Source organism: Balaenoptera acutorostrata, chromosome 8, assembly GCF_949987535.1.
Source record: "Balaenoptera acutorostrata chromosome 8, mBalAcu1.1, whole genome shotgun sequence".
In the NCBI taxonomy this organism is placed as follows: Eukaryota; Metazoa; Chordata; class Mammalia; order Artiodactyla; family Balaenopteridae; genus Balaenoptera; species Balaenoptera acutorostrata.
In genome coordinates, this window is record NC_080071.1 from 102113197 (window position 1) to 102140806 (window position 27610).

At 37.6% G+C, this 27610-nt stretch overlaps 1 protein-coding gene across 1 annotated transcript in view; it reads right to left on the minus strand.

Moving 5' to 3' along the window:
• Positions 1 to 27610, minus strand: part of UGGT1 (UDP-glucose glycoprotein glucosyltransferase 1) — a 108074-nt gene that overhangs the window by 28397 nt on the left and 52067 nt on the right. Inside the window, exons 18-26 of the mRNA XM_007182876.2 lie at positions 26782 to 26946; positions 15640 to 15760; positions 12186 to 12284; positions 11230 to 11253; positions 10622 to 10716; positions 8502 to 8708; positions 7499 to 7630; positions 6581 to 6711; positions 3681 to 3776 (exon numbers count right to left, since the gene is read on the minus strand). Coding sequence (XP_007182938.2) covers positions 3681 to 3776; positions 6581 to 6711; positions 7499 to 7630; positions 8502 to 8708; positions 10622 to 10716; positions 11230 to 11253; positions 12186 to 12284; positions 15640 to 15760; positions 26782 to 26946 — 1070 coding nt within the window. The remainder of the gene's footprint in view (positions 1 to 3680; positions 3777 to 6580; positions 6712 to 7498; positions 7631 to 8501; positions 8709 to 10621; positions 10717 to 11229; positions 11254 to 12185; positions 12285 to 15639; positions 15761 to 26781; positions 26947 to 27610) is intronic.

The window sequence follows — 27610 nt, forward strand, 5'->3', positions numbered from 1 at the left end:
TTATAAAGATTTTTCCATGTTGTTATACATCAATATCCTGAATAAGAAATAATCTTCGATTTACCAAGTGAACCTGCTGTCGTTTACTCAAGCTATTCCTTATTGCTGGACATTTACTTACTTACTTACTTATTTATTTTTAACATCTTTATTGGAGTATAATTGCTTTACAATGGTGTGTTAGTTTCTGCTGTCTACCAAAGTGAATCAGCTATACGTATACATATATCCCCATATCTCCTCCCTCTTGCGTCTCCCTCCCACTCTCCATATCCCACCCCTCTAGGTGGACACAAAGCACCGAGCTGATCTCCCTGTGCTATGCCGCTGCTTCCCACTAGCTATCTATTTTACATTTGGTAGTGTATATATGTCCATATTGCTGGACATTTAGATGCCTTTCAAGCTGTAAAGAACTTCTCACATCCAGTTTTTTTCACACTTGGAAATTTCTTGAGAATTAACATAGTCCTAGACATGAGATTACTAAGTCATAATGACACAAATATTTCTGTGGCTAATATGTCTCGTCAACCACATTTCCTGAAGAACTAAACAATTTTACAAGGCCAGGAAATGAACTTCACTACATCTTGTCAGCATTAAGTTATACAATTTTTTTGTCTGTTCTTAGTTAAGTGAAAAAGGACAACTCCTAGGATTTCTGGGGAGAACACGCATTTCCCCACATGTAATTTCTAGTTACATGGCCTCCTTCTAAAGCCACTTTGACTTAGGTGGCTTAAGAGAAGCAGGAGCCTCTGATACATTTTAAAAAGGAATAAACTTGAAAGGATTTAAAAATACATCCAATTTTCCCCAAACATTAATTGCTTAATCAATGCTTATCTTTGTTTACTCTGAACACTATTTTAATGTGGTTTTGAAATTAATCACCACTTTTATGCAAAAACATTTACCCAATGGGATGAAAACAAAAGTTCAAAACAGAACATAATAACTAATAAAACTGGGTAAACACAGTTTAAATGGGAATGAAGGTTATTTCAAATCTTAACTGTTTTGGAAATAACCATGAGAATAGCTTTGTGGCTGTACTGCAACACATGCTTTCAATTTGGTATTAATAATTCCAGCTACCAATAATTATTCCAATACATTTGTTTTACTCTAACACAGCCGTTCTCAGAGCTCGGCTCCAGACTAGCAGCATCAGCTCTGCCCAGGAATCTGTAAAAAAAACAAACTGTCGGGCCCCAACCCAGACTTACTGAACCAGCAACTCTGGGGGTAGGTCCAGCAATCTGCATTTCAACAAACTCTCTAAGTGAAAGCCAAAGTATAAGAGCCACTGCCGTCAGATAACTTGGACCTCTGTGGTACTCTAGAATCTAGAAGGAAGAGTGCATGAGAGAACAGCATTATACAGACTCTCCCAAAGGAAACGAGAAGAGGGGTCCCAAACAGTCCTCTAGAGCACAGAGTGTGGGTCAGGCCCCTAAGCCTGGCTGGTTTGGGGTAGAGCTCTGTACGGCATACCCATGTCCTGAGCCAGTGCTCTAGGTGACCCACAACAGACATCCTCAGAAACTGACCCTGTAAGGTCTTTTAACCACCCCCGCATCTCTGCAGCAAAAAAGAGGGCAAGACAAACACCAAGAAAAGAGGAATATTGGCGTGGAAATGGAGAACAATATAAACTGACAACACGATGTTTAAATACACTTGCTGTATTCATCAGAGAAAAGACCAGAATAAGGCTGAAAGTGACAGACACAGAAGCAACATTAGGGGAATCACCCACATTTTTGAGAGGTGAGTAGAGTAAATGTCAAGGAATGCAACGCTTCTTCACCAATCTTAAGGTACGCAGGAGTCACCTGGGGGATCCTGTTACAACGAAGATTCTGATTTGGGAGGTCTGGGCTGCGGCCAGAGACTCTGCCTTTCCAACAAGCTCACAGACAGTGCCCTGTTCCATGGACCACACTTTCAGGGAAAGGGTACACATAACCAGTAATTCAGACTTCTTGTTTCTTGCGTAAATAAGAAACTTCTGACTTAAGTATAACAAACACTCATTTAACTAACACGACCCCAATAAAAATAACTTCTCTAATTGAAATTTGTATCATAATAGAATTTGTAATTAGGACATTTTAATTATATATGACTCATGGAGAAAACGATGTGCTGAACAGGGAAGAGGTCTTGCTCAGGTCTTGGCTATGATAGGCAAACAAGACGGCAGGTCAATTAGGAATGTTTCCTGCGGTAGGAACCAGACCAAGTCACTTGCTGAAACCATACGGAGTAAAGAGAGGATGGTGCTGGGGGCAAAATCCAACCAGGGTGATTATCAGCAAGGAGCCGCAGCCAGTGAGAAAGGAGAGCATCTCCATTCTAGCCGGGAATCATCAGTTCAAATTTTATCCCCACAAGGACCGGCTGTGAGAAAGCACGGGTCAATTAAACCGAAGTCCAATTTACTCCGGACTAATTAAATCAGAATCATAGAGGAGCAGGATGCAGGCTTCTGCATCTAAAGCCTCCCTGGTGATCCTAAGGTGCAATCAGGATATACACCTTCCCGGATACATCAACTGTAGACATTCTTCCTCAAGACAAGTTAACCTTAAATCTAATCATGAGAGAACAACCCAGACTGTGGGACATTCCACAAGACAACTGGCCTGGACTCTTAAAAACGTCAATGTCATAAAAGACCAAAAAAACCCCAAAAACAAAAAAAACACCCCAAAACTGTTCTAGCTTAGAAGAGACTAGAGACACAACAACTGACTGCAATGTGTGATCTGGACCAAACAAGCAAACAGCTGTAAAAAGTCATTACTGGGCATCGGAGAAATTTGAAAATGGACCAGTATTACATAATATTACTTTATCAAGGTTAGACCGCTGAGGTATGCTTAACAGTACTATGGAGATACTCCCAGTACTCAGGAGATATATGCCGAAGAATTTAGGCATGATATATAATGACATCTGCAACGTACTTTCAAATGGTTCCCCAAAACTGTGAGTGCATGTATGTCTGTATGCAAGCATATACTATACACACACACAGGTAACTGTGTCACAATGTCTACAACTGGTGAAGCCAGATTAAAGATATTTGGGTATTCACTCTAATAGACTTTCAGCTATTCTCTAGGTTTGAAACTTTCCAAAATAAAAAACTGGAAAACAAAAGACAAGAACTTCCTTATAATGCTATACTTATTTTTGTTCTACTGAAAACAAGACACATTTCAATAAAAGATGAGACAAATGCTCTAACAACCTGTTTATTCTTTAATATCAGAAAATGACAACTGATCGGTTTCATTAAATGCTTTCTGTTTTCTTAAAGGGTATATTCAGAACTATTTCAGATTTATTTAGAAATAAATGTCAACTTCTATGCAACTGAAATCTGTTACATGAGTTTTATATACGAATATGAATATATATAAAAACCACATGCCATGCGATGAAGAGTGGCCCCCGCTTGCCGCAACTAGAGAAAGCCCTCGCACAGAAACGAAGACCCAACACAGCCAAAAATAAATAAATAAATTTATAAAAAAAAAAAAAAAAAAAAAAAACCACATGCCAAATTTTCCATTCCTGTAAGAGCTTATATACATACTTTATATGGAAAAATAAAGGAGCTGAGGTAAAGGTAAATACGCACAAATTCAACATTGATTCTATACCTGTGTCTGTCTTCGAAAAACTGGTACTCGATTCTTGCATCTCCTTTTGGTTGAGCTGACAGGAGAGCATCCACCTTCATTACCAAGTCACTCGCCCTGAAAGACGTGGTTGGTGAAAATTTAGCATCTCTTTTACGGAAGGTTTTCCAATTGTTGCTGAACATAATATAATCAACCTAAGTACTGAATGCCAACAAGCTGGTCTAAAGAAAATACAAACTTTGTATCAACTGGCATGAGAAAAAAGTACAGATTTTGTCACTGGTAAGTTTTATAGCCCTGGGGTAGGTGCTGATTTTTCCATATGTGAAATGGAGATAATGCCTACTTTGCATGGCTCTTGTAAATACTGCACTGGTGAAACAGAGAAAATAAAGCACGCAGCTCAGGGCCTGGCCCATAACTCTCCCTCACCCTCTTCTAAATAACTTTATTACTTTTTATGATCATTAGAGTAATAATTTACCAAAAAAACATTCAGGAAAAAAATATAAGGAGAAAATGGAGATACACACAATAATAGCAAATTCAAGAAATAAGTATTGATAACATTTTAGTTCACCATTCTTCCATATTTTAAAATATATATATCTACACACACAAAAGTGGTACTATATTATTTGGTAACCTGATTTTTCATTTAATAATATATCATAAACATTTTGTTGGATAATAAGTATAGGGGTACATCAATATTTTCAATGGCTGCATAATATTATATTTATGGATACATCATAATCTATTTCACTATTACAATCAACATCACGGTAAACAACTTAGAAAAGCATTTCCGCTTTCCCGGCCCCTCCTAACTTGATTTCTAACCAAGGAAGATCTTGAACTAAATCACGAGACTGAAAAAATGCTCTAATCTGTTGAATTGAGGACTAAATTCTAAGAATGCTGAAATATATTTGAATATATTCGTGAATATATTTGAACTGGAATCAAGCCTATGTATAGGCTTGACGTATCTCTCATCGAACCAAACAACTGTATCAAATTACATCTTTTGGTACGTCTCAGTACTAACTCTGAATACATATGAAACAGGCCATTTGCTTCCTGTGAGGTGTCAACACTGCCACAAAATACGTCAAGGGATACTTGGTTCTGCGGACTGGGACGGGCACCACGGTCACAGAGCCCGCAGGTCAGCGTCGGACGGCTGAGCACGGCCTCCCGGCTGCAGGCCTGGGTCACGCGTGAAAGCTGTGGCTGGCACGCACGACCAAGGTGGAGCGGCCCTGGCACTAACGAAAACCCGAGGCCAGCAAGGTCACTCTGAGAACCCGAACAGTTTTAGCATCAATCTTCTGGCAGCCCCGTGACTACCTTATTTCCCTAAATTCAACCAGGACAGACCCAGAGCCATCTCTGGTTGGTAAAAGGCAAGTCTTCTGTGCATAGTCTGGCAACTATATCATCCACAAGGACTCCCAGGGGCCCCCCCAAAGCCTCCACAGAGACAGGGAGTGGTCCAAGGGACACCACACCAAACCTATGCCTATGACACAGTGGCTTCAAATCAGGGGGTACCTCCTGGTCTGCATCAGGGAAGTGTTTCCTAGGCTAAAACAAGGGGCATCACTCAACAACCAATGAGGTGGAAGGAAACCTCTTTATCGTAGCCCCAGTTTGGGTGAGATGAAAAAAGATTCCTTTCCGTATCACACAAAACTTGGCAAAGAGACTAATTTCGCAGCTATCAAAGTCAACACTTCACTAAGACACGCATCTTGAACTCTGCAGCATCATGGTGTATGAAATAGATGAAGAAATAAAACAGAAGAACTTTAAAATTCTATATCCTCAAACGATGCATCAAAGAACACTATCAAGAGAGTGAAAAGTCAACCCATGGAGTGGGAAAAAATATCTGCATATCATACAGCTATAAGGATTGATATCCAGAATACAAATGAACTCCTACAACTCAACAACAAAATAAATAATTAAAAATGAGCAACGGACTTGGAAAATGTTTTCCCACAGATATACAAATGGTCAATAAGCACACAAAAAGATGCTCAACATCACTAATCATTAGGGAAGTACAAATCAAACCACAAGGAGATACCACTTCACACCCATTGGAATGGATATTATCAAAAGAACAGAAAATAGTAAGTCTTGGTGAGGATGTGGAGAAATTAGAATCCTTATGCATGACTGATGGGAAAGTAAAATGGTACTGCCTCCGTGGAAAAAGGTATAATGATTCCTCAAAAACTAAACATAACCATACATCCTCCAGCTACACATTCATTTGATATTTAATGCAGAAACCATGTGAATATGACTATGAGCTTTGGTTACACAGCAGGTACACAGACCAGTCAAATATTTATTTTTTTCCATTGAGAAATAACTCATTAAAATATAAAAGCTAATAATAACACTGAAAGAATTAAAATAACAATAAAGAACAAACAATAACCAACTCATCATCACTTTTGGAATATGCAAGAAAAAAACCTCATTATTCCATACTAGCAAATAAAGAAAAAGAAACATTTAACTTGTTTTTTTTTTCCCTGAACAAAATAAAACTGAAGGGTAATTAAAGAGATAATGAGGAAAAGTATTTCTTTACATAAGTACTCCAAGGAAATAAATAAAATCACCTCTCTACTTCTTCATGTTTGAAATTTTCCACAATCAAAAGTTAAAAAAAAAAAAGAATCAAAATGGAGAGAACTAATCCAGTTCTTTAAACAGCTGGCTACAAAATAAATTAACTCGTTTCAACAGAAGTATAAATAAACACTTGAACTGAAGAACATTATTATATTTTAAAGCTGGAGATAAAACATCTTGGAATAGGTAGCATGAGGAAAGTCCAATTAATATAGCCCCTGTGACATGAACTGATTCATTTCTTCTATGGCAAAACTTACACATCTTCTTCTACCCGAAGCTGTTGAATATGAGATTTGATTTTCTGTCCTGAAGTTTTTAAGATGATATTTTCTAGGAGGTGGAAATCATCTTGATTAAAGAGTTCACTGTCCTCCAGTGGCCCAATGATCTGTGAAGAAGAGCAGGGTGGTCAGTGCTGGAATCAGCAGGCTGCAGAGAAGTCCTTGGTTGTCCTCAGGCTACCTTACAAACCAAATCACTTTGCAGACCCGAAACACGTTTACATCTAAGTCAAATCAATGAAAAAAGTGAAAATAGAACCCAAATCAACTCATACAGTTATTCACTTATCAATTCCTCAACTACACAGAGTGTATGTAGACTTGAATACTTTTTTTACAGTAAGCAAACTCTGAAATAAAATAGCAGTATCATTTTCATTAATTCTCACTGAATAGAAATAAGAAAGCCAAAATAGAAATGTAGTGGTAGATATCAGAGATTTCACCCTAAGGGCTAAGAGTTTAAAGGTTGGTATGTCCGCCATAGTCTCATTTCCGTGGCTGCAGATATTTATGAAATAGTCTAAGCATAAACCAATTAAGTTCATATAGACTGCACAAACCATAAACATGGTCCCCACATGGGAAGAATACTTTATGAATCACAGGTCTTATGGATTTGGGTTCTGAGAACCACCACACTCTCACCACCTTACACAATGGCAGGACAAAATTAAACAGGAGAAAGGTTTCACGTAAGGACGTTTCTGTCAAAATGAGCAAACTTCCTTTAAAACAAGGGAGCAGAAATGATCATCAGCGCTGCACAAGCCCTAATCACCTTGGGAAAAAGTGGCTCTGCTTGAAGAGCTTACTAGCTTCAGAGGAGAATGCGGCCAAGACTGTTCACTGATCTAATTTGAAGTCAACCTTGTCTCAGGACAAAGTTCTCACCCTTCCATTGCTGATCACTGCCCTCTGTCCCTTCTTCAGCTTCAGAACATCCCTGCAGTACATGGCATGAGACAAAATGAAATCCATTTTGGAAGACTCAAAGACCTCTTTAAAAAGACTGAAATCCATGCCCTAGGAAAGTAATTGTTATTAAGGAAAAGTAATTGTTATTAAGAAAACCATAAAAATGAATAATCATACGAATAAATCATAAAATGCTCTTTTAGTGGAATGTAGTGACTAATTTTAGTAATTAACACTACGACGTCTCCGTTCCCCACTCTCCCTCCCATTTTTTCCCAACCTCCCACTTATCAAGTAATGCTTATTTCCTTTTCCTGTTCCTTTCTGTAATCGTTCAATTGGCAAACTATAATTCATGATACCTTTATTCTGCATTTTAAAATCTTGCTAATTTCAAGTAAGAGTCTTTTTTCTAACTGAAATATCAAGTACATTCATCATTTTATAAGAAATCTTAAAACTACAAAACAGTCAAAAGTATGTAACATAAATTAATAAAATGGGCTTATATTGGAAATACATCAAGAACACATAAGCCTCTAACTCATTAAGTAGCTTAAATCTCTATAAACAAATATTTTTCTTTGTTCTACAAACAAATCAAATATTATCTGTCTTTTAAAAACTTACAGAACCAATGGCTTTGTGCTTAAAACATATATAAGCTTATATCATGCACATCTTGAAGCCTAGCAAGCTTAAAAGTAATAAAGGGAATATGGCAGAATTGTTATTTCTTGGTAAGACCAAGAATTTTAAAAAAATTTTTTTAATTTAAAAAATCTAAAAAAAAAATTTTTTTTGGAAAAAAAAATGCTACCTATTCCAATTAAAAAAAAAAAATCAAAAAAAAAAATCATCTGAGCTCAGAACTACAATCACAAATCCTGATCATCAACAGGAACAGGACACATCAGCCCATGGGAATGAACTTCTGAAATAACAATACAAGGCAGCCTCATGCCACACACAGACTTACCCCAACGGAGAACTCCCCAATGTCAGCTCCTGCAGCCAGGGCCTCTGCAGTCTCCTGCTTGGCCATTTTTGTAATGAAGTTCTTAGCAGAGTTGGAGGTCTGTGTTTGGAGAGCTGCCCAGATTGCTCTGGAGACCTGAGTTTTCTCATAACTTATATCTTCACTAGGATTATTGATCATGCTTACTCTAACATTGTTACTGGATTTCTATTTACAAAAAGGGAAATAAGAGTTATATGGTAGATGTCTTGAATTTAAAAAGCAGCATTAACATCAGTCATATCCCATAAGTAGCAAATAACACTTAAGTCTTTGGTAGTTCTCTGCATACAGAGTAAAATTAAAATGCTATAATCAGGTATTCAAACCCCCACATGAATTGGCCCCCAGCCTACCTTTCCAACTTCATTTCTTACCATCCCTGTAAATACAGCATACATTACAGACCGTCAGAGTCCTGTATTTCCCCAACACATTTTGCGTTCTTCTAATGCATGTTATGCCTCACATTGGTATGTGAACCCCAGCTACACCCATCTTCATTTCCTTAAGTCCCAACCCTCTTGAAGGGCTCTGCTCAGACCCTTCATTCACATGGCCTTTCCAGATTTCTAGTAAAAATTAATCTCTCCTTGGGTCGAAAGTCAAGAATCCATGTGGGAGAAGATATCTGGGGCCCACAAAACCAAAAAAGGCCATAAGCAACAGAAATTCATATTCATGTGTATCTAAAAACATGTACAAGAGTATTCACTGCAGCATTCTTCTAGCCCCAATCTAGAAAGAACCCAATTGTCCATCAAACAGACTAAACAAACAAAACTTTGTGGTACAGCCATCTGATACAATACTGCACAATGAAAAAGAACTACCTACCACTACCTGTACTGTCAGGGGTAAATCTCCAAACCGTTGAGTAAAGAAACCAAACGCAAACACATACGTATGGTAAGAGCCCACTTAAGTAAAGTAAAAAGCAGGCTCACCTCGGATGAGAGAAGGGGGCAGGGGAGGGCTAGTGACGCGGCCACAGGCAGGGGCGTGCTTTCAGGACTTCGGTAGTTCTGTTTCTGTGCCTGTGTGGTGGTCACATGGGTGTGTTCACTCTGGGACACTACATCCTACTGATTTGTGCATGTCTTTTGAACCTATATTTTACTTCAATGACTCCCTCCCTGTTCTCCCACTTTTCACCACTTGAGCATTTGTCGATTTGAGTTAGAGTGCGTTATACGTACATCGTCCTTCACCTGGACTACTCCTGACACAACTGACCGCACCATCTAGTCTGTTCCCTTAGACAATAAAGGCACTCAGTGAAGCTGAAATCACCTGGATATTTCAGTAAGCCTCCTTGGGACGCAGAGTGGCAAGGGGACACAGGAGGGGTGTGAAACTTGGATGAAGATCCAATCTGAAACCGCTCAGGAAAAGGAAATGTAACATCTCTCTCTCTGACAATACCAATCTCTAGAAGGGTTGATTATTTTTCAGCCGTTCACCACTGCTCATTCACTCCACGTCTACGGTTTATATGCTGCACAGCTTTCAGACCACCCGTATGTGCATCCCTCTGCATGCCTACACCTACTTCTATCATACACGTGCTAATGTGCCTCCGTGGTATTTCTCCCATATCTGGACCTCTCTCAATACAAGGACCCTGTCTCTCCCATACAATATACAACACAAACTTTGCAGCAGCTCTGCAGCAAGAACATGAACAGTCATACAATAAAAACTTGTCTATGATGACGATCTTATTATTTTTTCCTCTAAAAGAATCTATTCCTGGGACTTCCCTGGCGGTCCAGTGGTTAGGACTCTGTGCTTCCACTGCAGGGAGCCCAGGTTCAATCCCTGGTCAGGGAACTAAGATCCTGCAAGCTGCACGGCACAGCCAAAAAAAAAAAGTCTATTCCCTTACATAAAGCCAGAATATTGCAGTCTTCTCTGTTTTCTCACTAGCTGCCAGACCTCTGAAAAAACAATGCTTCTTTCCCTCAAGCACCAAAAAAGCAGGATCCAGCCTCCCCACCAGAACATTATCAGCACACATATGCCCATGAAGATAACTGCAGCCTCAAACAAAGATACAGAATGAAGTCGTAGATACTTGCCTGATGTTTAATAGCATCATACAATAATTGCCTTCCAGGAGGGCTATCAAAATCCCCAACAATCCAAAAAGTTACTGGCCTAATAAAAGAATCATCTATAGAAAAACAAAAACAACATATTGAGTGGGAGGGGAAAAAGCACATCCTATGTTTCAATATTGCTATTAAGCCAAGTAATTTCTGAAAACCATGCAAAAAATAAGAAAATGACAAGCTTAATAAAGATACAAAGCAAAAGTATTGAAACTTCGGTGCTAGAATGAAAGCAGGGTAACCTTCCACGTGGCTTAATTAAAAACTAAGAACATGCAGTTATTAATTCTATTTTGATTTGGGTATCTGTTAGCACGTAAAATGAAAAAGAGTCTTTGAACGTGTGGATAACATATTATATAGTCTTTAATCATATTCATTTATTAACTTTCTGAAATATAATTCTTGGCAAACATTTACACACAGAATTTATCTGCACTGATAAATTATCTGTTACCCACAGGTTAGAGACATCCCAATAAAGTGTCAATAAATTCTGAATTACAGTGGTGCCTGAAACCACATAAGATAATTAATTAACAAAAGGAATAGAACATTCTGAAATTTAAAGTTACCATAGATTTCCTTGGAGGACATTCCTGGACAAAAGTAAAGGAAAAAGAGTAGAAGAAAAGAAAATGTCATTTCTCTAATTAATGCCAACTGTAAGAGTCAAAGTTTAAATAATGCCCAACATCACCTATGCTTCTTTTTGCTCCTTAGTCCCACTAGGGTTACAGCACCGTTCCAGGACCCCTCAGAACCAACGTCTTTGAGGAAACAAATGGAGCAATTGCCTGTACTTAAACATACATCTGGGAAACCAGAAATTCTCTCTGGGAGAAGACCACAGTGGATAAAAATAGCTGCCTTAGGGACTTCCCTGGCGGTCCAGTGGTTAAGACTCCACGCCCCCAATGCAGGGGACACGGGTTTGATCCCTGGTCGGGGAACTAAGATGCCACATGCCGCATGGCGCAGCCAAAAAAAAAAAAAAAGCTGCCTTACATGGCAGTCAGTGCTCTGAAAGGGTAATAAGTGTGACCAGAGGGGAAAAGCACCCGTCTGCCATTAAGAGGATGTCATTTTACACAATTTTAATCTGAATAAATAACTCTGCATCAAAATCAGTTTAAAAACATGCACAAGGATTTCTTGTACCAAGAAATTTGATCTTACAAATCCTAAAAACATTTAACCCAATACTGTCATTGAAGAGACAAGTCAAACCAATTTTCAATCCATTAACCCATTTTTACATCATAATTCTTTTTCTATTTTGAACCATGAAAACATTTTTCCTTTTACCTTTAATGTCTAATATAAAATTTATAAAGACAACATCTGAATTTTCAAATATATATAAAAAATTAAATTTTAAACAGATATTTTCTAGACTCAAGTAATTATACAAAATAATAAAAGAAATTATGGAATCTCTTTCCCAACAGACACTAAAAATTAAGGTTTTTGTAAATACTAAAAAAAAGGAAAAACAAGTTGAATCCAAGGTAAGCCTAAAATGTATTACCTTTCTTGGTCAGATAATTCATACTATTGGCTATAGCGGCAGTCCTGCCTTGGGAATCCAAGACGGTAAATCTAGCATAATCATCCACAAAAAAGTTATCTGAAAGAAAAATTAGATTTACAATTAGTATGCCTAAATTCAATCTAATGTAAATATTCAATTGATAATCTCATTTGACCATAATATACATTTTAATAAAATGCATGAGTGAAATATTGTTTCATGTTTATTGAACAAGTTCACAACATGACCCACCCCATTAATCACATTTTAAGACACAAATAGAAAATGTACACATCTCACACATAACTCTCAGATATGTGTTTGTCAGTTTGATGGTTTAAATTTATTCTATTCCCACTCTTTTCACTTTATATTCCCACTCTTTTCACTTTATACCTACAGGATGATCTTTTAAAGAGACCCCCTTAACTTCATCTCTCCTTTCCATAGTCCATCCCCATAGTAAACTCTTCCCTATCCTATTTGGGGGTAAGAGGGGATGAATGGGAGAGAAAATATTTTTAAAAACTCTTGTTTTAGTTATTTCACATCTATCAAAGTAACATTTTTAACCTTAACAGAAACAAAAGGTCATTTTCAGATATGTATCTTTTCCAATTAGTGCCTATGGGCAATGCTCTTATTAATCATTTCCCCCTCAGATAACTCTTGCTAAAATTCCAGTTCCATCAAGTCATTCCCTTGCTCTCAATACTTTGTAATTTCTTCCTACCTACAAACTGGTCTCCAGCCTTGTATCATAAACCCCTTCTCCATCTCCAGCAATCTTCCCAGGCCTTTGCATTATTTACTCCCCAATACAAATGCCCCGTTTCTTGCAATGTCCTCCAAGCACATCTTGCTTGCCCACCCTCCCATGTATTTGTCTGTCCACCCACTCACCCATCTATCCTTTCATTCAACAAAGCACACCAAGGGCCTACTATCTGTTCAGTCAATAGTCTAGGCAAAGGTAAGCAATGGTAAGTAAGACAGACACCGCCCATGACTTCATGTAGCAGAGGGGAGGAAGCACCATGGCCTTAAAACTGAGTCGCCGGACAGCAAAGGCCAAGAGCAGCGTCGATGATGGAGCTATGACAACTGGGTGAGGAGGATGCCAGCTGCTCTTTCACTGGGGGCTCCAAAATGCTCACCAAGCAAACTGCATCCTTGCCACTGCGGACTAGCATCGCATCACAGCTGAGGGCTGTAACGCTCAGTGGAGAACGATACCCCCAAACACAACTATTTTCATGGTCTTTATTCATGAGTACTCCAAAGATAACTCTTTGTAATTTAATTTAAAATGATGGAAACAACAAAAACTCAGGACAAAATTCATAATACTGCTTGCCTTGCTCTACTAATACTTCTGGTAAAAAGCACTTTCTTACTACTTTCTTTTTCAAATATAAGCATACATGTGCATTTTTCCTCTGCCTATATTTAAACATTTCCTTCTGCGTGAAAGGAAAGGAATTTAGTTTCAAGTAGAATAGGGGTAGTTGCAATAAAGTAACAACCATAAACAGACCTATACATTCACTGTATTCAACTACAACAACAAATACACTTGGTTTTGACTTCACCATTACACATATCCTTTCTTCCCCAGTGAGATTTCCTGAGCAAGTGGTGACTCTACTGTATTTCCAGCAGTTTGTTAAAGTGGCCTTAAGAGTCTCCAGGGAAAGCAAAAGGAACAAATTATACCTGGGCTTAACCTCTTAAAAAAGGTATTCTTGTGGAAACAACCTAAATACTCATCAACTGAGGAACAGATAAGCAAAGTGTGGCCTATCTACACTATGGAATATGAATCAGTCATAAAAAGGAATGAAGTCCTCCAGAACTGTCAGACAATGAAGTTATATTTATGTTTGTGATTTATGATATTTATTACCTGAAAAAAAAAAAAAAAAGGAATGAAGTTCTGAGACAGGCTACGACATGGATGAACCTTAAAAACTTTATGCTAAGTGAAAGAAGCCAGTCACAAAAAACTTCCAATTATATGAAATATCCAGAACAGAAAAATCCACAGAAACAGAAACTTAATTAGTGGCTGCTGAAGGACAGGAGAAGGGGGAAATGGAGAGTGACTCTATCATTTCTTTTGGGGGGGTGATAATGTTCTAAAGTCAGTGTGATGCTCACCCAACTCTGCAAGCATACTAAAAACTGTGCACTTTACAATTGTGCACTTTGAAAGGTTGAGTTTTATGGCATGTACACCAGGGGTCGCCAATCCCCGGGCCATGGACCGGTACCGGTCCGTGGCCTGTTAGGAACTGGGCCGCACAACAGGAGGTGAGCGGCGGGTGAGCGAGCGAAGCTTCATCTGTATTTACAGCCGCTCCCCATCACTCACATTACCGCCTGAGTTCCGCCTCCTGTCAGATCAGCGGTGGCATTAGATTCTCATAGGAGCACAAACCCTACTGTGAACTGCGCATGCGAGGGATCTAGGTTGTGCGCTGCTTATGAGAATCTAATGCCTGATGATCTGAGGTGGAGCTGAGGCGGTGATGCCAGCACTGGGGAGTGGCTGTAAATACAGATCATCATTAGCAGAGAGGTCTGACTGCACAGAGACCATAAGGAATCAGCTGCTTGCAGACTCATATCAAAAGCCTATCAGTGAGTGGCAAGTGACAATTAAGCTGCATCTGGTGGCAGGCTTTATAGTGGCAAGTGAGTTGACGTACTTCAACTGTACAGCTGCATCTGGTGGCAGGCTTTAAGTCAGAATCCAACACTTATTTTAGTCCGTGCGTAGCCCAACCCACACCTGAGCCCCAAGCTCAGGGCTCCCACTGATTCTGCATTATGGTGAGTTGTATAATTATTTCATTATATAGTACAATGTAATAATAATAGAAATAAAGTGCATAATAAACGTAATGCACCTGAATCATCCCGAAACCACTCCCCCTCCCCAAACCCAGGCCATGGAAAAACTGTCTTCCACGAAACTGGTCCCTGGTGCCAAAAAGGTTGAGGACCGCTGAGGCACACTATTTCTCAATGAAGCTTTATTTGTTAAAAAGGCATTCTTAAGTTCTCGGAGTATAGCTACCTGAGCTATTTGTCGACATTATCACTGACTGACTGCATAATGAGGAAGAAGATAGCTGCTTAAGAGCTTTAGGACTGTTAAGAAAGTCAACAATCTAGGTCCACTCTTACCATCTACTGCCTACGTTTAGTTGGCATTTAAAAGGCACTGAATATCTTTCAAAGTTTACAAAGATTTATCCAGGAAGAATTTCTCTCCTTTTGGAGGAAACTCTTGTGAATTTAGAAGCTCATATAATGAACTCAAGGTGAACGAAACTGTGTCACAATCTTGGGTTATCAGAAATTCTGAACATTACAATCCAATAAATGCAAACATTCTGAAAGACAAATCAAAAAGGCCCAAAATTGTTCCTGAAATACTCCTTACTGGTTGCTGTTAAATCCAGGTATTCTCGCTCAGCTGTCAAAATCCTAGAGTTGATTCGTGGAACAACATTTGGCTGATTCATGATATATTCTACCACATCTTGATCATGGGACAGTTCACCCTAGAGGAAAAAAAAAAGAAAACAGGGTGTGGGTGAGATGCACATTAAACAAATATGATCAATAATAATTTATTAGGACCTAAAAAATCATTAACTTTATAGTATCTTCTTATGTACTGGTAACAGCTAAAAATAAAAGTTACCACGTTATAGGTTCCTGTCATTGCCAAGCAAGGCACTTTATGTACAGTATCTCTAATCCGTTCAACAATGTGAGGAAGATGTGGTACAGAAAGGTTAAATAACTTACTCAAAGTCACAGAGCTAATGAGAAGTGAATATGAAACGCAAACCCATGTTTATTTGATCTCACCACAGAAACAAGCAAGCTCTAGAAATTAGTTGAAGAGTTAATACAAGCAAAAATCCATCCTGAGATCTACTCACAGTTAGCTTCTCTCTAAAGAAGAAAGCCAAATTACTTCTCTCAGGCAGTTAATATACATTGTAAAAAAAAAAAAAAAAAAATCACCCCTTTTTCAATCTCAGGCATCCAAGTAATCCTACATTTCCAGAGTCACAATTACACTGGGGGAGAAGAAATCATTAATTAAAGAATTAATTAAAGAATCATTAATTCTTCCCTTTATACTTCTCATATTATAGAAATACTTGTACTGCATGAGGGTGATCTAATGTAAATGGCTGTGGAAACTTGCAAGTTTTTCACACTTAATATATTTCATACAAAACCATATTTCAACATAATTTTCAGGGGGAATAGATGTGAATCAAATATACACAATCAAGTCTTAAAAATTCCACTCAGGCATCTTCTGTGGCTACTTATCTCAAGAGCAATAACTCACAAATTCTCAAACTACAAGCCAATAATGAGCATATGCACCAACCACATAATTCAAAAGACTTACAAAGGTAATCAATGACTTGCTATAGATGTAAGCTCATGTATAAAACTTTGGTCTCTATCATAAACCTGAACTGATTCCAATAAAAAGCCTAACTCAATGAGGCAATCTGGCAAATCTATCAAAATTTTACACGTACATACCTTTTAATGCAGCTCATCTACACACACATACACACGCACACACAGTGGTTGTTTGCAGAAAGAAAAGATGAATGGCAGGGGAACAGGAATGAATAAGTGACAGTTTCTCTTCATTTATACCTCTATACACATTTTGAATCTCACATTATCTGCATATCATATGCTTTTATATATAGTGAATTTAGTGCAAAATTTAAAATGTACATTATTACCCTTTGACACAATTCCAATAATTGGCATTTCTCAAAAAATTATAAAGTACAAAGATATACATATTAGAAGATTCACTGAGCATTATTCATAAAAGTGTACATCTACAAGCAATGTCCAACATTAAGGGATAAAATAAATGATTGTTCATTCTTAAAAAGGAATAGCAGCAATCTAAAAGTTTTAAGACAGAGTTGTTATGTTCAGAAATGCAGTGCTAAGATATATTCAATTAGAAAAGTAAGCTAAAAAGCTGAAAAATGCACATATACATATATATAAATCAATATACATAGAGACACACAGAAATATTTCTCTAGGGATGAGGGTAAGAACTTTCATTTTTACGTTATACAATTTAGTATTTCCCAAATTTAGTATTTTCTAAATATGTGTGCACATACAACTTTTGTCATAATATTTAAATTCTTACCTAGCCAAACCATTTCATTTCATGTTTCATTCCTGGAGCTCCATGAAGAACAAATTCCTTAACAAAACTACTGGGACCTATTCTTATTCATGAGGAGACATGCAACCGAATCTGGCCAACATTTTTTTGTGTGTGTATAAATGCATTAACAGTCAGCACAAGAAATAGCTTCTTTCAAAAATACTGCTTGTTTTTCTTTTTAACAAATGATGCTAGGAAAATTGGACATCCACATGCAAAAGAATAAAGTGAGCCCATTACCTCACAGCACACACAAAAACTAACTCAAAATATATCAAAGACATCAACATAAGAGCTAAACTATGAAACTTTTAGAAGAAAACATTAGGGAAAATCTTCATGACACTGAATTTGACTATGATTTTTCTGATATGACACCAAAATCACAGGCAACAAAAAGAAAAAAGAGGTAAATAGGACTTCATCAAGAACTAATTTTAATACTTTAATATTAATATTTAAAATATTATGACAAAAGTTATTTGTGCTTCTACACATATTTAGAAAATACTAAACTTTGGATATTAAATTGTATAAAGTAAAAAAATGAGAGTTCTTCCCCTCATTCCAATCTCTAGAGGAATATTTCTGTGGTCTCCATGTATATTGATTTTATTTTTTTTTAATTTTTTGGCCATGCCACACAGCATGTGGGATCTTAGTTCCCCGACCAAGGATTGAACCCACGCCCCCTGCAGTGGAAGCTCAGAGTCTTATCCACTGGACCGCCAGGGAAGTCCCATATTGATTTATACATAGGTACATGTGCATTTTTCAGCCTACGTTTCTAATTGAATATACCTTAGCTCTGCATTTCTGAACATAATAACTCTATCTCAATACTTTTAGAATGCTGCATAATATTCCTTTTTACAAATGAACAGTAACATTTATTTCATCCTCTAATGTTGGACGTTACTTGTAGAAACTTTCGTGAATCAAAGGACACCATCAAGAAGGTGAAAAGAGAACTGACAGAATGGAAGAAAATATTTGCAAATCATATGTCTGATAAGGGATAAATATCCAAAATATATAAAGAACTCCTACACTTCAACATCAATTAAAAAAAAACCCATTTTGAAAATGGGCAAAGGACCCAAACAGACATTTCTCCAAAGAAGATATACAAATGGCTAATAAGCACCTGAAAAGATGTTCGTTCAGTCTCATTAGTCCTTAGGGAATTGCAAATCAAAACCATAATGGGATACCACTTCACACCAACCAGAATGGCTATAATCAAAATGACAGAAACTAAGAAGTGTTGGTGAGGATGGGCTATGGAAAACTTTGGTGGTTCCTCAAAATGTTAAACACAGACTTACTGTATGATCCAACAATTCCACTTCTAGGTATATATCAAAAAGAACTGAAAGCAAGGACTTGAGCAGATAATTGTACACCAATGTTCACAGCCGCATTATTCACAGTAGCCAAAAGGGGGAAACAACCCAAATGTCCATCAACATTTGAATGAATAAACCAAATGTGGTATATACATCATTTAATCTTAACAGGAAGGAAATTCTGATACATGCTGCAACATGTATGAACCTTAAAATAAGCAAAACACAAAATTGACAAACACTGTATGACGCCACTTATATGAAATATCTGGAATAGGCAAACGCATAGACACAGAAAGTAGAATAGTCTAATTGCAGTAGGAAAAGTTACCTTTATGACATTTTAACTTGCCCTATCGCTATCTACTTGTCCCCAGCTATGCAGAAGCCTTGAAAACCAACAGCCCTGCAATAAAGGTGAAAACCAGCAGACTAGGAAAGTCCCCAGGCATTCTCTTTTATTGAGCGGAATCAGTGCCAAGTGCCTTTTTCCTGGAGGTGTTTGTCAAAAACAATCAGGAGTAACTGTTTAATGTCTCAGTTGTTTGGTGACAGCAGTTGGGTTAACATAAAGCTGGCCAAAAAGAGCAGAAGAAAAAGCTAGGGAATGAGATGTCTATGAGGGATTTTGAAAAGTTCTCATATTCCTTGGAATCTAAAAGGCCACGTGCATGGTGGCCAGGGGTGTGTACACGCCCAGGAAAAATCTTTGAAGGCCCTAAACTCTTGGCTCTAACTAACCTTGACACTCGAGCAAGCAAGAACTGAAGAGGCTAAGGCAGAGCTGTAAACTGCCTGGCTGAGCGCCGAAGGCATACTCCAGCATGTACACAGACACACCTGGGAAAAACTGGGACACTTTCTTGGATTCATGCATTTAAGAAAATCTCTGTTTATTCATTAGTCGACCAATAAGCTAACAAACAGAGACTTAAGAGGCTACATGCGATAAAGAACACAGACTTTAAAGAATCAATACAGTAAACTCACTAAACAAACAACAGCTGCAACAACAAACCTTGGTAGGGCAAAGACCCTGATTTATGAAGGTGTCACATTACATTAATTAAAACGTCCAGTTATCAACAAATTTTAAAGACATGCAAAGAAACAAAAGTGTGACCCATAATCAGGAAAAGCAGCAGTTAGTACATACTGTTCCCGAGACAGTCCAAGCATTGGACTTAATACACAAAGTTTTAAAATCAGCTATTTAAATATATTCAAAGAACTAAAGGAAATTCTATCAAACTAAAGGTAAGTTTGAGACTCGCGTCTCACCAAATAGACAATATCAATAAAAAGAAAAATTATGGAAAAGAACCAAATAGAAAAACTGGAGTTAAAAAATATAATAACTGAAATGAAATATTCACTAGAAGAACTCAGCAGAATATTTCAGCTGACAGTAAAAAGAATCAGTGAACTTTAAGATACACCAACTGAGATTATCCAGTGTAAGGAACAGAAAAAAAGAAACCTGTGGGACAGTAAACAGTATCAATATATGTATACATCAAGAAGGAAGAGAGGGAAAGAAAGTACAGTGTGTAATAAAGAATTTGGCTAGCTCCCTGGTTCCTGGAAGGTAACCTCTTAATCCTGAAATTTCCTGAATGATAGGAGTGGTGTCTTTGTTATTTATGCAGGGCCCCTCAGATCACACCTGATAGTTTATACTAAAGAGGTGATTCGTGGTGGTGGGCCCTCAGGTAGTTTATGCTAACAAGATGACTCAGAATGCAGGCTGCCTAGGCCAGAAAGACAAATCATGTGTTTAGAGGATTGGTGTTTTGAGCAGCATGACCTGCAGAAACAGGAGGGGGGCTAGAGACTGAGTTTAGTCACATGGCCAACGATTCAATCAACAGTGGCTATGCAGGGACTTCCCTGGTGGCTCAGTGGTTAAGAATCTGCCTGCCAGGGACTTCCCTGGTGGCGCAGTGGTTAAGAATCCACCTGCCAATGCAGGGGACACGGGTTTGATCCCTGGTCCGGGAAGATCCCACATGCCGCAGAGCAACTAAGCCCGTGCACCACAACTACTGAGCCTGCGCTCTAGAGACCATGAGCCACAACTACTGAGCTCGTGTGCCACAACTATTAAAGCCCACTCGCCTAGAGCCTGTGTTCCACAACAAGAGAAGCCACTGAAATGAGAAGACCGTGCACCGCGACAAAGAGTAGCCCCCACTTGCCACAACTAGAAAAAGCCTGCGTGCAGCAACAAAGACCCAACACAGCCAAGAAAAAAAAAAAAGAATCCACCTGCCAATGCAGGGGACATGGGTTTGAGCCCTGGACCGGGAAGATCCCAAGTGCCGCAGAGCAACTAAGCCCATGCGCCACAACTACTGAGCCTGCGCTCTAGAGCCCACGAGCCACAACTACTGAGCCCACATGCTGCAACTACTGAAGCCTGAGCACCTAGAGCCCATGCTCCACAACGAGAGAAGCCACCACAATGAGAAGCCCACGCACCGCAACAAAGAGTAGCCCCTGCTCACTGCAACTAGAGAAAGCCCGTGCACAGCAACGAAGACCCAACGCAGCCAAAAATTTTTTTTAATTATATATATATATATATATATAGTGGCTATGCAATGAAGCCCCAATAAAAACTCTGGACACCAAAACTTGGCTGAACTTCCCTGGTTGGCAACACGCCACATGTTATCACACATCAGTGAGCTGGGAGGATAATATATCCTGACTTCATGGGGAAAAGACACAGCATTTTTACATCTGGAACCTTCCCAAGCTCTGCTGTGTGCACCTTACTCTTTGGCTGGTTCTGATACATATTCTATTACTATAACGATGCTAATTGTAAAGATAGCACTGTCCTGAGTTCTGCAAGCCATTCTAGCAAATTATCAAAACTGAGGGAACGCCAGCATTTGTAGCCAGTTGATCGTAAGTAACAGTGGCCTGAGGACCTCTGAACTTGGGGCTGGTGTCTAAAGTGGAGACAATCTTGTGGAGAACTATGTCCTTAATCTGTTAGGACTATGGCCTAACTCTGAGTACTGTGGTATCGGAAGTCATTACAGGCCAAAAGACTGTTAGAAGAAATACAGGGTAAAAAGTTCCCAGATGTGATGGAAAACGTTAATTTACATATCTAAGAAATGTAATGAGGGTATATCCATATAATGTATGTTCTTCAATCTCAGCACTATTGACATTTTGGACTAGATAACTCTTTGGAAAGGGAGGTGCTGTCCTGCTTCTTTGGAAGGGGGAGGGGCTGACCTGAGCATTTAAGAGGTTTAGCAGCACCCCTGATTCCTGCCCACTAGATGCCAGTAGCACCCCTCCCTTCCCCCAGTTATGACAACCAAAAATGTCTCTGGGCATTGACAAATGTGCCGCCAAGTGGGGTAAAATTGTTCCTTCTTACTGAGACCCACTTATGTGATGGAATACTACACAGCTGTCTTCAAAAACTGAGAATACTCTATGCACTGAATTAGAAAGACTCATAACGTGCATTTTGTTAAGTGAAAAAAACCAAGGTGTAGAATAGTTACGTAATTTGCTACCACTTTTGAATAAAGGTTGGGAAGGAGTAAATATTCATTGTTAGCATACAGATACAAAAATGCTTTGGAAGAACTCAGAGGAAACTTAAAACAGCAATTACCTATTATTGGAAGGTGGGTAGATGAATGGCTATATACAGAGGGAGATTTTTTAATTTTATTTTTTATGATGATTTAATAATCATGGGAATTTTTAAATAATTAAATACATTGATCAAAACTGACAAATCATTTGAGTCTTTCCATTAGCTCTGCCTTAATAATCATCACTTATAAGGGTGCCAGACCTTGATTTCCCTCTCAAGCTACTACTGAGAATCCTCAAGTGTACTGAGATTTTCTTTGCCTATACATTGGTTTGGGCCCCTGAAACATCTGTACAGTGAGTCATATTTGGATGTCTTGAAAAGTGGAAAACTAAGGGAGTGGAAATACTGTAGTTTGTTGTAAAAAACAAATAAGCAAGAAAGAAATGTAAAGTACTATAAGTAAGAAAGTTACTTATAGTAACTTTCTTATAGTCCAGAGTTCCACACCTAGACATGCCCTTGTCATCTGAAAGATGACAGTATTTTCTATACAGAAAATGTTAAAGAATCCACAAAAAAACTCTTAGAGCTAATAAACAATGTCAACATGGTTACAGCATATAAGATCAATATATAAAAATCCATTGCATTTCTATTCACTATCAATGAACTATCCAAAAATTAAATTAAGGAAACAACTACCTTTACAACAGCATCAAAAAGAGTAAAATATAAAATACTGAGGAATAAATTTAACAAAAGAAGTGTAAGACTTCTTCACTGAAAACGATAAAACATCATTAAAAGAAAGTAACAAGACCTAAATAAATGGAAAAACATCCTGTGTTCATGGGTTAGAAGATTCAATATTATTAAGACGTCAATATTCCCCAAATTGATCAACAGATTCAACACAATTCCTATCAAAATCCCAATGGCCCCTTTTTTGCAGAAACTGACAAGCTGATCTTAAGATTCTTATGGAATTGAAAGGGACACAGAAGACCCAAACCTTTTTTTTTTTTTTTAAAGGAACACCAACAGTCCAACCCAAACTTTCATTTAGATAAAAATCATTTCTCCATTGCATTAAGGGCATAGTCAGGCTAAAGAATAGCCTTGTTTTCATTTGTAGCCATGTCACACTACACAGCCACGGTCATATTTATGGTGAGCTTGACATTTTCTCTCAGTATCCTAGCTAAGTCCTTTATATTTTTGTAACTAAAGAGCCCAGACTGGGACTTTTTCTAAAAACGTTAGAAGTCTGCTCCAAAGGAGAAATGATGTCTCCACCTCCACAAACTAAAAATTGTCAACACACTGCAAATATTAACATTGCAGTTACAAACGTCCATGAGGAAGGGAGCGTCCCCAGCCATCACCTTATTACCACATGTATGAGTGTGCACGTACACGCTTGTGTGCATGTGCATGCGTTTTGTGTACGCATTAAAGACTGGTGACATGTACAGAATCACAAATGGTGGCTAAATCTAAGAGACTGTGGGCTATGTTAATTTTCTTTTATTTGCTTTTTTGGGTTTCTTTTTGCTTGGATTTTTACAATTCGTCTGAAAGTGGAACAAGCACAAAGCACACGTGCAAAGCTGAGCTTTAGGAGCTTTTTGTTGGTTTTAAGCCCCTAATATTTGATTTTCCTTTTCCTTGATCTTTCTCCTAAAAAGCAAAGCCCCACATGTCTGATTAATTAAGGTTTCAGTTAATCAAATTTCACTAGGGATTTTACAAATTTTATAGACGACTGTCTGTAAGCTGAGCTGATGCAAAATGGCAGATGGGGCTGTCTGACCACAGAGAAGAGCCCGGTGGAAAGAGGAGACTAAAAAGCGGAGGTGTTCATTTAAATCAATGGGATTTGGAATCAGAAGAGCTCCTTTCTAAAAACATTCATTTTAGCAAAGAGTGAGTTGAAATTTGTGATGTTTATTTAAAACTACACAATGAGTTTTGAATTACTCATTACGTAATGAGTGCTGCATACGTGCCACAGGGCACGTAATTATCTTGTCTGTAGCTCACTCTTTGAACTCAAATGTGACTTTTTAAAAATATTCATTTTAATCTTCAAACTTTAAATCAATTGTTTTTCTCTGTGCTTGAGCAGTTTCCCATCTGTGAGGTGGTAAACAGGCTAGTGCTTTTTTAAAAACTTTTTTATTTCATATTAGCAATATAATACATATTCATTGATGAAAATATAATACAGAAGAGCCCAAAGAAAAACAATCATCCATAATCTCGCCATGCTGTTCATGAAAAAGCTTCTCATTTGAGGTATTTATTTCCAGCCTAACACACACACAGACATACACATATACACATACAGACATACTTACATATGAACACACCTACCCAGACACACTCACATATACACAGTAACAGGATCAGCCTGGCCACACTACTTTATAATCCACTTGCCAGAACTTGGCAACATGTTATAAACATATCTTTAGATATTCTTAGTTAACATCTTTTTAATGGCTACATTGTGCTCCATCATATTGTTGGATAAATTATTTCTAATTATTTGCTATCATAATGACTGCTTCACTGTACATTCATATATGTTTATGTATTTAATATTCACAGAAGAGCCAAACATTCTTAAAAAAGAAAAGCTCAAAGTTGGAAAACTCACACTAGATTATGACAATAATCAAGACTGTGAGGTCCTTACACAGAAAAAGATATATAGGTTAATGGAAAACAAGAGACAGTCCAAAAATAAACCTATACATTAGTGGGCAATTTATTTTTGACAATGGTACCATGACAATTTAATGGGGAAAGACTACTCTTTTCAATAAATGGTGCTGGGGCAACTGAATATTCAAAAAGATACCCAAGTTGCATGTCTCAAATTGAACAGGGAAAAAGAGTTGGAATCCTACCTCACTCCATATACAAAAATTAACTGAAGATGGATCAAAGAACTAAATGCTAAGAGAAAAAACTGTAAAATACTCAGAAGAAAACACAGAAATCTTGATGACCTAGGATTAAGCAAGAGTTTCTTATATATGATACAAATAATACAAGCAACAACAACAACAAAAAAAGTAAATTGAACTTAATCAAAATTTAAAACATTTGTGCTTTAAAAGACACTACCAAGAAAGTAAAAAGACAAACCAGAAAATGACAGAAAATATTTGAAAATCATAAATAATATGGAATTCATGTCTAGAATATACAAAGAACTCTTATAACTCAACAGTAATAAAACAAATAACCCAGTTAAACACAGGCAAATAATCTCAATAGACACTTCTCCAAAGAGAAATAAATGGTCAATAAGCATAGGAAACAATGCTCAACATCATTCATGGTTGAGTAATGCAAATCAAAACCACAACGAGATACCACTTCACACCCACTAGGCTATAATCGAAGAGACAGACAATACCAAGAATTGGCTAGAACTTATAGAAAATGGAACCTGCATACATTGCTGAGAGGAATGTATTAGGGTGCAGGTGCTTTGGAAAACAGTCTGGCAGTTCTGTTAAAAATGGAATTACTATTAAAAATAGAATAACTACATGAGCAGGCAATTCCACTCCTAGGTATATACCCAAGACAACTGAGAACATATGTCTATATTAAAACTTTTACATGATTGCTTATAGCAGCAGCATTATTCATAGTAGCCAAAAAAGTGGCAATAACCTAAATATGAATGGATAAACAAACTGTGGTATACCCATTGGAGGAACTAGTATTTGGCCATAAAAAGGAATGAAGTACTGACACATGCTCCAACAAGGATAAACCTTGAAAACATTATGCTAAGTAAAAGAAATCAGTCACAAAATACCATATATTATATGAATCCCTTTATATAAAATGTCCCAAACAGGCAACTGAAAACAGATTCATGGGTGCCAGGGGGTGGGGTAGCGGAAAATGGGGAGTGATTGCTGCTGGGTGTCAGGTTTATTTTAGGGGTGAGGATAACGCTCTGAAATTAGACAGTGGTGATAGTTGCGTAATTCTGTGTAAACACTAAAACCCACTGCAGGGTCCACCTTAAAAGGCTGAGTTTTACGGCATGTAAGTTATATCTCAACAATAACTATATATATATAAAATATTTGAATTTTTCTGAGTCAAAATTCCTTACAAGTAGAACAAATGTCTCTTAGAATGGCTATATTCTTAAGAATTTTTAAAATAAAATTTAATCTTGAAGCCAATAAAATTAGTTATTTCAAAAACAACGTATAGAAAGTCTCAGGGATATTTTCACTACAGCAGAACCTGCTGGGAGTCTGCAAGTCAATTATGAGTGGTGTATAGAAAACAGTGATACTTAAAGAATTTTATTGCCTACTACAGAGACTACAAAAATGTAAGCAAACCATTCTCTTTCAAAATCGGCCTTGAAACAGTACTTACCAAGTACACTGCTCTTTGAAAGAAGGTTGTAGTCTCCAGGATTTTGTGCATTGTGATGGTTTCCAGCTCATCAGGGTCTAGCTGCTCCTTTTCAAAGGGCATTCCATTGAACAGGACAACAGGCAGTGGACCAACTCCAGTCTGCTCATAGTAGCTTCTTGCTTCCTGAAACACATGGGACCACAAACAGCATATTTTTGTCCTTCCTGAGACAAATGGAACAAAGCACATTTTTCACACATACATGTTCTAAAAAGAAAAAAAAAACAACAGAAATATGGAAACCAAGAAATAACTAAAGAAAAATTCTTTTAAAAATATATAAAGAACTAACACAACATTGTAAATCAACTACACTCCAATAAAAATTAGTTTAAAAAATATATGAAGAACATCATAGTTAATATCCTACTAGGTAAATCTGAGTTTAAATTACTGAGTTTTAATAAAACCACAAAACCTTATAAATCAGGAAGTGGTTGAAGATGGGGATGAGGGTAATTTTAAGCAGCCCAGGCTACCAGACCTGAATTACATATACTACAGCCCAAACTATACAACAGACTTTTCTGCAATGATGGAGATATTCTATCTTCACTATCCAATGCAGTAACCACTAACCACTAACCACATGTAGCTATTGAGCACATGAAATTAATTAATTTCCATTTTAAAAGCTCATGTGGCCAGAGGCTACCATAATGGGCAGCACAACTATAGACTGTCATAAATTATTAGTGTTCCTGGGCAGATAACTTGAGATGAAATATTTACACCCAATTCTAAATTTAAAAGGGTCCGTATCACTAAACAAGAAGTTACACCTACA